General features: G+C 50.5%; 1 protein-coding gene and 1 non-coding gene across 2 annotated transcripts in view; one reads left to right on the top strand and one right to left on the bottom strand.

Moving 5' to 3' along the window:
- The first annotated feature begins 2,572 nt into the window (after positions 1-2,572).
- Positions 2,573-2,644, top strand: TRNAA-UGC. Its single transcript has one exon. It is a non-coding gene; the product is annotated as a tRNA-Ala (tRNA).
- An 878-nt stretch (positions 2,645-3,522) lies between these two features.
- MEAF6 (MYST/Esa1-associated factor 6) overlaps positions 3,523-9,772 on the bottom strand; it is a 7,896-nt gene continuing 1,646 nt past the window's right edge. The window contains exons 2-8 of the mRNA XM_015410878.1: positions 9,504-9,648; positions 8,973-9,060; positions 7,426-7,471; positions 6,593-6,785; positions 5,331-5,360; positions 4,598-4,631; positions 3,523-3,908 (exon numbers count right to left, since the gene is read on the bottom strand). Coding sequence (XP_015266364.1) covers positions 3,900-3,908; positions 4,598-4,631; positions 5,331-5,360; positions 6,593-6,785; positions 7,426-7,471; positions 8,973-9,060; positions 9,504-9,648 — 545 coding nt within the window. The 3' untranslated portion in view covers positions 3,523-3,899. The remainder of the gene's footprint in view (positions 3,909-4,597; positions 4,632-5,330; positions 5,361-6,592; positions 6,786-7,425; positions 7,472-8,972; positions 9,061-9,503; positions 9,649-9,772) is intronic.

Genomic DNA, 9,772 nt, shown 5'->3' with positions numbered 1-9,772 from the left:
CGCTCTCCCTCCTTCCCTCCCTCGCTCGGTGGGTCATCGCCTCCTCGGACTGGCCGCGGGGCTCTCCAGGACATGGGCGAGCTGGCAAGCAGCGGAGCGCACTTAAGCTGAGGTGAGGAGCCGCTTTGGGGAGCTGCCTGCAGGATGAGCCCCGCTCTGCGGAGCAGCGAAGACGCGCCGGGGAAAGTGGGCGCCGGCACCAGCCCCCCCTCCTCCCGCCACGCCACGCTTAGGGACTCTGCAAAAATAAAGGGAAGGAGGGAAAGAAGGGGAGAAACCCAGCCCCCGCCCTCCATGCAAGCCAAATTCACCCGCTGCCAAGTCCTGCTTCTGCCCCGGTAAACGATCACGTTTCAGCACCGCGTAAAACCGCTCAGGCGTAGCAGCGCAGCGGCGCGAACTTTGGGCACGCAGGCGGGGCGGGGCTGGCCCGGAGGAGCAGGCGCGGGCTTTACTCCGGCGCCAAAAGACCCCTGCCCCCGGGGGAGGCTGAGCCCCTTCCTGGGAATTTCAGCGGAGGCTGGAGGCTGAAGCCCTCCCGCCCCCGCCCCCGCAGATTACGCCTATGGGCCCCACTGCCTCCCTGGCTGGTTTCCTACTTCTAATGTATTTGAAGAAAGTTTTATTGTTGGTCTTTATATTTTTTGCTATATACTCCTCATATTCCTTTTTTGCCTGCCTGATCACAGACTTGCATTTTATTTGCCACAGCCTGTGTTCCCTTTTATCAGCGAGACTAGCTTTCCACCGCTTAAAGGAATCTTTCTGACCTTTTACAGCTTCCATTACTTTGTGAGTTAACCATGCAGGCTTTTTCCTATACCTATTTGTGCCTTTCCTAACCTGCTGTATATATTTTTTCTGAGCCTCTAGGATTGTAGATTGTAGTCTCCAAGCTTCCCCAATGGTTCTGACCCTTTCTACATTTCCTTTCAGTTTCTTCCTCACATGTCCCCTCACATCAGAGAAGTTACCCCTTTTAAAGTTAAAAGTGGTGGTGCCGGTCATTTTGGGTAACTCCCTATTTATACAAATGTTGAACTCAATAACATTATGGTCACTGTTCCCAAGTGGCGCAATCACTTTTACATCTCTTACCAGGTCTTGGGCGTTACTTAAGACCAAATCCAGGATCGCCTCTCCCCTGGTAGGTTCCGTGACCATCTGCTCCACAGCACAGTCATTAAGAGTGTCTAGAAACTCAATCTCTTTTCCCGACTAGAACACATATTGACCCAGGATATGATTTATTAGCCACAAGGTATAGATAGGAACTCTCAGTCTGGGGCAAGTGATGCTCTGTATTCTTGGTGCCTGGTGGGTGGGGCAACAGTGGGAGGGCTTCTAGTGTCCTGGCCCCACTGCTGGACCTCCTGATGACACCTGGTATTTGTGGCCACTGTGAGTGTTGGACTGGATGGGCCATTGGCCTGATCCAACATTGGCTTCTCTTATTTTCTTATCCCTTCTTAGACCATAAAATGCCAGACGACCTATCCTGCTGACTCCCTCCTCCCCACCTTTGCCATCTCAGCTACTGCCTCAACAGGAAACACATGGCTGTTTTCACACATAGTTGGCTAATGCACTTTAGAGATAGTTTCCAATTGGGTTTTCTTGTGTGAAGAAACTATCTGCAAACGATTGTGAAGACTGCAAAAGATTTCAGTGTATGTGAAAACTGCTGCCGATGGCCTCGGCTTCTCTTGCAGACAGGGACTTGGATGGCTATCTATATATCTAATTTCCAAGTGTGCCCCTATCTGTGGATACCTAAACCCACAGATAGGGGGCACACTTACCCCAATCAGGCTTTTCTGCAAACTTGGGTGACTCCCTAGGTTTGCAGAAAAATATGAAAAGTAAAACAAACAAACAAACACTGGGAGGTTTAAATTCCCCCTCACTTACCATGGAGCAACTGGAGAGGGGCCCAGGTGGTTGCCGCTGCAGTGGTGGTGGTGACTGCAGCAGCAGCAGAGCCGCTGAGCTGCCAGCTGGCCCAGCTGCAGCAGCAGTGGCTGGGAACTGCTGGCAGCCTTAGCCATGGCGGAGCCTGGGAACCGTTCCAGGCATGTGGCAACTCCCAGATACCACCACCGTTGTCACACAAGAGGATGATGGGGGTGGTTGAGATCCACCCCATGAGTTTTGCAGGCCCCCTACTTGTCTTCTCTCATTCCTTCCGAAAACTGCACCCCATCTCTACCCTATGCCAGTCAATTCTGTCCGCAGGGAGGTGCCTGCTGACTCCAGGGAGACACACAGGTTCTTTGCCCAATAGGAACCGTCACCCTGAAGGTGAGTGAAACCTTACCTAGAGGAGCCCCAATGCTGTGAACCCACAGTAAAGGTCTCTCTGGTGCCAAAGGTGCCTGAACCAATCTGGCCCCCCTTCACATATAACCCAGCTCTACTGCACAGGGTCCATTCCAGAATTTCCAATCTATTAATGGTTAACGTCTTTTCCCCGTTTCATTTTTTACAGCCCATTACATAAGGCTTGCTTGTGCCACCAGAGTTCTCAGCTGTCCTTTGAAATTGAAGAAGATACTGGCTGCTATGGGTGGGGGGAACTGTAGTTCAGTGGTAGAACATCTGCTTTGCATGCAGAAGGTCCCAGGTTCAATCCCTGGCATCTCCAGTTAAAAGGATCAGATAGCAGGTGATGTGAAAGACCTTTGCCTGAGACCCAAGAAAGCCACTGCCAGCTTGAGTAGACAATATAGATCTTGATGGACCAAGGGCCTGATTCAGTATGAGAGCTCTGTTTTATTGAGTGGTAGAACATCTGTTTGGCATGCAGAAAGTTCCAGGTTCAATCCCCAGCCTCCAGTTAAAAGGACCAGGCAGCAAGTGATGTGAAAGACCTCTGCTCGAGACCCTGGAGAGCTATGGCCAGTCTGACAACACGGACCTTGATGGACTAAGGATCTGATTCAGTATAAGGCAGCTTCAAGTGCTCACTAAGCCATTTTCATGTTGAAGGATGGGATGGCAGAATGCAGTCAGCCTGGTCAGATGGGTGGAGCAACTTCTGGAACCTTCAGTGGCTTGTAGAGGAGCTGTGTTCAGAACATAGAGTTGATCTCAGCAGGACGAAGGTGAGGCAAAGGCTCTCCCCCTGGGGCACTCTGCACATGCATAGAGATCCGGACTGTTCCCCCTCTTCCAAGCTGACACTCTGCAAGTGTTATCCCACAGGGGAGCCTTTGCTGCTTCAGCCAGCCTCACTAACATGCCCATTTCTAGACCTGGTTGTCACAGGGAGAAGATTCACCTCCAGCTCAGAGGAGACAGGTGTGTTTTAGTGTTTTATTTCCCCAAAAAAGCAGGCAAGTGGACTACAGACAGGCTCAGCCCAAGTGTTGTCCCCCACCCCCACCCCATTCTCTCCAGTTTGAAGCAGACACACCAGGAGAATTAAACAAAGGCACCATTCTTTGTTTAAAGTAGCTCACCCTGTGGCTGATTCTCTTGTTGGCCTGTAACATCTGGATCAATTTATTGTTTTAAAAAATGGAAAATTAAATACCAAGATTTATTTTAAAAAGACAACCAACGACCATCCAACATACATGAGACCAAAAAAAAATATCAATCACTCAATCAAGAGGCGGCAGTGGCACGAGGAAACATCGACAGGAGCATCTCCCAAGGGTTCTTTTACACACGTGATGAAATGGTAAGTGTGGCCAATGAGAAGAGGGCTTCGATTTCCAATCAGCAAAGAAGCGAGACGTACCAGGAAGCCAGGGATTGTCACCACCAGGTCTGGGCTACAAGCAAGAGTAGGTACACAGGTCTAGGAGGGAGCTGGCATTGTGCTTATTCAGTCTCTTGGCCTGGACTACGGTGGGGGAGAGGGACCAATCCCGGAAGTTTCACTGCGGAGGAGCCTAGTAGTCCTGTGGTGAGGAGAGAAGGCAGGTGATCAATGCAGAGGCTTAGGCAGAGAGCTAACTTGATCCTCCCACCCACCAATCTAAGGGGGTGATAAGGAAAGGGAAGTTCAGCACAGCAGTAACAGAACTAGTGCTTGGGAAATATAGCCCAAACTTTAACCTTTCAATGAAAGGCAATGTCGTGTAGGGGTCAGAGCACTAGGATCTGGGAGACCCACATGCGAGTCCCCATTCCAACAAGATATTGGGGAAGGCAGGGAGGGAGAGCGTCAGACTAGGATCCGGGAGACCCAGGCTCGAATCCACACTCAGCCATGGAAGCTCAGTGGGTCTCAGCCGATCCTACTTCACAGTGTTGTTGTGAAGATAAAATGGGGGACAATGATGTGAGTTGCTGTGGGACCCCGTTAGGGAGAAAGGCAGGTATAAATGAAGTAAATACAATAAATACATAAATAATGATGCTGCCCCTCCAAACCTGCTGAAAGGAAATATTCAAGGGCAAAGAACAGTATTTTTCCATTAAGGAAACCAAACAGAAGATGCAATTAGTCCCCAACCCATCAGTTTGCAGCCAAGGAAACAAGAGGGATTGGTTCTGGTGCTAGAGCCTGGCTAGAAAGCCCGAGAAAAGGATCAGAGGTTGAAGGAGGAGAGCACCAAATATTCAAAATATCCAGGCGGATACTTACAGCACGGGGCTTCTTGTTCAACTTGAGATCAATCCTGCAAGGAGATGGAAAAAGAGAACAGCGGTCAGCCCTGACTGGGGTCCCAGACGGTGCAAAGCCCCAGTGGCTGCACAGGGCAGGTGGTCAGCTCATCCCCACTCACCAACACAGCCAGGCCAAAGCAGAATCCCCCACCCCGGCCCAGCACAGAAAGGCAAATTTCCACCCATACAGACACAATCAGGCAAAGAGAATCAAGGCATGCACTAGGTTAGCATGTTAACAATAACGCTCTGAAGAGAAGACAGATCATTTATTGAGTGTCAAAATTAAAGAGGATTTGGATACACTTGCAGTCACCCAAGAGGGGCCCTGGAATGCTTTGTATTGGGGGGGGGGGGAATCACCACGCCTGCACAGCTAATCAACTTTAGAAAGCAAAGCAGGAAAAAAATGTCAGTTTTTTAAGTAAAAAAACCTCAAGAGAAGTTTATCTGCTTTTTAAAACGACATAAAGAAGCAGAAGAGTGAAGCCGACTGGATTTTTTTTGCCCAAGTTATTAAATAAAGTATTACCTCCATCAATGCTTTTGTCTTTTTTTTTTTAAGTGCCAGCCTAATCTAATATACATACCTACAATTAAACAGATAAACTATGGGTTAGAATCGTTTTGAGGAGGGAGGAGTTGGGGGGGGGGAGTGGGAGGGTCTGCACACTAACACAGCACAAAAAGCAAAGTCGAGTCAAACTTACTCAAAGTCATAATCAAACATGCCAGACGGACTGAGTGGCAGCATTTGAAAGGAAGAAAGCAACAGAAATTAATTGACTAAGGAATTAAATCCATTAGTTGATTAGCCACCCTAGCAAAATTATTCCAAAATAAAGACAGCCAGGGACAAGGTGCTACACAATCCGACCCCCAGAATCTCTCATCCCCATTGCCAGCCTGAAGAGCCCCTCTCTGTCTGACACCCTGGAGCACGCGGGGGGGGGGGGGGGGGGGGGAGAAATCTGCGGCTGGACCACTGAAACAACATGAGAAAGGAGAGGATCTCCCACTTCTCTGACGGGATCACGTGTCGTTCAGGGGATAGAGCGGGAGTCCCCAACTTTTTTGAGCTTGTGGGTGTGGTGTATTCGAAAAGACTTAACTGCAGGAACAGCAGGTGGAATACAGGAAGCAGGGGTACCACCCAAGGGTACTTTTAAAGCCACACGCCCCTAGAGAGAGCGATGGATCACTCTGGCCACGTGTGAATTTGAAAATGGTTAAGGAAGCGCATGGGTCATTTGGCAGGGAAAACCGAGACAAGAAAGTCAAACACAGCAAGAGCCACAAGGAAGAGAGGGGAGGAGAGGTGGGAGCCATCCCACAAAAACTACAACCCAAATTTGCATGCAGGGTGCCAGATCTTGACTTCAAGGCTCTGCAACTGCTGAAGAGAAAAAAGACCCTGGGCTTACTCCTCAAAGATGACTCCTTTGAATCAGTAGTTTGGCGGCAAACAAGCAAGCTTGAGCCCAATTCAGAACGGCCCACCCTTCGTCACTGTGGAGACTGAGAACAGAAGGCACCACCGCTCACCTACTGGGCACCAGGTCGTAGTGCCCAGCTGAAAGCACCAGGCACAACCTGGGCTTGTGGGATGGTGAACAGGTTTGTTTCGGCTGCCAGGATCATAGAAACAGTTAAGACTCAGACACTACACCAAAGCAGGCCTGCATTTTTCTGCAATTTTCTGTGCACCTCCCAACATTACTGGCATGAAGACCACCCTGCCTTTAAAAAAAAATACCTTCTTCCCATTTATGTCTCTGTCTGGGTCAAGGGCAAGTTTGCTTCCTGATGTGAGGAGTTCCATGCCTCTCACCCCGCTATTCTAGAGAGAGTCTCCTTTATATGAATGGTGAAGAACCAAACACATTTCCTGTCAGCTGCCATTTAATTAAGGGTCCTTCCCCAGGACTCCTGCCCTAACTCCTTCCACTCCGCACCTGCCCCACCAGCTCACCTGTGTCGGTTTTTGTTCTTCCGTTTTTTGTGGCTACTGTGGTGGCTGCCTGAGGAGGTGGAAGAAGCGGCTTTCTGAGGCTTGACGCCTTGAACGGAGCCATCCAGCTCTTCCGCTTCCTCCTGACTTGGCTCGTTTTCCTGGTTGTGGAAATCTGGGGAAGTGTCACTCTCGGTCCCACTCCCAGGCTCTCCTGGAATGGGACAAAGACAGACAAGTGCTGCTCAGGAAACAGCAGCTTTCCTCAAGCCCTCTTAAATCAGAGCAGCCCCACTGGCCACTCCTAGTGCCAAGCAAAGCACACTGTGCATTTCCAGCTCACATTTAAGTCAGTGATTGTTGTTGTTTTTTGCTGCCAAGTCACAGCTGACATGGCAACCCCACAGGGTTTTCACAGCAAGAGATGTTCAGAGGTGGTTTGCATTGCCTCCCTTCGTGTTGCAATCCTGGTAGTCCTTGGTGGTCGCCCAACCAAATGCTAGCCAGTGCTGACCCTGTTTAGTTTCTGAGATTTGACGGGATTGGGCTAGCCTGGGCTATCCAGGCAAGGGCAAGTCATTGGTTAGGGTCAAGTATATTTATAACCTTTCTAAAATTCCCAGTAGAGTAAGTAGAGTAAACATGGAGAGCACTGGACAATGTGAGGCCAAGCTCTCTCCTTGGCACAGGAGATGCTGGCTTTGGAGAGTGTGCCAGCTGCGTTTCACTGCCACCGCACACATCTGCGGGAATTCTGACTCTACTCTTTGAAAGCTCGGAAGCATACATTGTGGGAAAGAATCCCGCCAGCAGCGTGACTGGCTTGTGGTGGTGGAGGGCTGAACCCAACTTACGTTTTTCAATGAGCTGGTCTTGAACTCCTGCTAGTGCGCTGACTGCCTAGAAAACCAGAAAAAAACCAGCATGAGCAGAACTGAGACCTCTGGATGGACTCAGCTCAATTCTCCAAGCACTCCCAAAGGAACCTAAGTATGAAGTTCCCTTGGAAGACCATCCAGAAACTCTATCTAAACTCGAACACAGTAGCCAGAATGTTAACTGGGGCTTGCTGCAATTAATATATTAAGTCAATTCTATGCCAACTACACAGGTTTCTGGTAGGTTTCAACGCTAGATTAGGAAAGGGGACATGGCATCTGTTCTGCTTGCAGAAGGTCCCACGTTCAGTCCCTGGCATCTCCACTTTAAAGGATCAGGTAGTAGGTGACATGAAAGACCTCTGCCTGAGACCCTGGAGAACTGCTGCCTGTCTGAGTAGACAGTACTGACTCTGATGGACCAAGGGTCTGATTCAGTATAGGGCAACTTCATGTGATTGTTAATATCCTTAATGGCTTGGGCCTCATAAATTGCTGCCCTCGCTCAGAGATCAGCTGAGAGCCCCACCTGGTGGTAACCTGCCCTGTCTCAGCTACACCAACCAGAGATTTGTGCGAAAGCAAACAGGTGCTGCCCACAAGCTTTGGAACTCTCCCCTGGCCCCCGAAATGCTCTTCACTTGTTTTAGTTGCAATGGTTTGGGGCTTTTTGCTGGTTTTAACTGCTGTTGGATTTCATGGTGACTTTTACGATTATGTTGGTATTTGCCTTGCTTTGTTAATTTTCAGCAACATCTGAAAAAACAGCATATAACAAAAAAACCCACAACCTTAACCACATTACACAAGCGTAGCAATTGCTTCCTGGCACAAAACCCAGGATCCTGAGAATCTTGGTTAGATCCATCACATCCCCAGAGGAGAATCAGTGGGGGACGGGGACATCTATAAACGTTGTTGTTCTGCACAGGCACAATATATATTGTTTAGCCAACTAATGCACGAAGCAACTGGTCATGGAGAAATGACAATACAATGTAAAGTAAGGCAACAGGCAGTGGTGGTTCAAAAGCATGTGGTATAGATGGGTGGAACTTCCCATGACTAGACATGAGAACAGGCCTGCTGGATCAGACCAGAGATCCATCTAATCCATAATCCCTGTTCCTACAGTGGTCAGCCAGTTACCGTGGAGGACCAAAAAAACTCACAAGGGCACAAAGGACAAGGCTGCCTCCGAGCACTGGGTTTCAGAGGTTTGCTGCCTGTGAACATGGGAGACAGACTGCAGAATTCTCACTCGGCCCCCCAAACATTCAAGAAAGCAGACAGGCAAGTGCAATGGCTCCTTCCTGCCAGTACCACAGAACCTGCCTCTGCTAGATAAGTCCTAGGAGGGTGATGGAGAAGCTGGTGGGCCGCCTGCTACTTTCTTTGACGCTGACAACCTTGTGTGGGCAATGCTCAGAAGCAGCAATGCCAGGCTTTGGTGTGACACCGCATGGAACATGTCTTATACCCGCCTCCCACAAGCCAAGGGAATGCAGACAGAAGGGACTCACAGCGGCCGAGGTGACTGAGGACTTGCTGAAGAGGCGCTCAGCTTCTTTGAACTTTCTGTTCCGTCGATCATTCTTGCTGTTGGAGTTCCTAGACAGAGAATAAGTGCTGTGAAGGAAGGATAGAGACATAGAAGGAAGCCCTCACACCACCTTCCATGGTGGCAAGGGCCCCGGAAATCTTCCTGGGGGAGGAAAGTGCCCAGCAGCCCCCCAAACGGAGAACCAGCACCTGAGTGTGGCTACAGGTCCTTTGGATGTTGAACTGGGCAGGGTAGTCCAGGGGAGGGGGAAAAGGGTTGCCAGTCTCCAGGTGGGTCCTGGAGATCTTCTGGAATTACGACTGATCTCCAGATGACAGAGATCAGTTCTTTGGAGGATGGGCACTACAGCATAACATCCCTCCGGAGCTCCCTCCCCTTCTCCAGCTTCCAGCCCAAACCTCCAGGATTTTCCCAACTCCGCCTTGGCAACCCTACCAGGGCTCCCCTCCTTCCCCGCCAGCCCATCCCGCGCCCCGTGGTCGGCGCTCACTTCTGGTTGGTGAGGTAGCGGTCCCAGCCGCGGATGATGTTGCCGTACATCTGCGTGTCCTCCAGGTAGCTGCCCTCGAAGGCGTAGATCTGCCGCTCCAGGTTGGCCAGCGTCTCCTGCCGGGCGGGAAGGGAGGAGAGGGAGCCTCAGTGGCCGGGCAGGAGCAGGCCGCCCAGTGCCTTCCCTTGCCTTGCCCCGCCTCCCTCCCTTGAGGACGAGGCCCAACCGCCGCGGGCCGGCCCGGCCCGGCCCAGCCCAGCCCCCTCCCG

The sequence above is a fragment of the Gekko japonicus genome, unplaced genomic scaffold (assembly GCF_001447785.1).
Source record: "Gekko japonicus isolate JY-2015 unplaced genomic scaffold, Gekko_japonicus_V1.1 scaffold99, whole genome shotgun sequence".
Classification (NCBI taxonomy): Eukaryota; Metazoa; Chordata; class Lepidosauria; order Squamata; family Gekkonidae; genus Gekko; species Gekko japonicus.
Note: the sequence above shows the minus strand (reverse complement) of the source record. Positions and strands in the feature narration are given on the sequence as shown.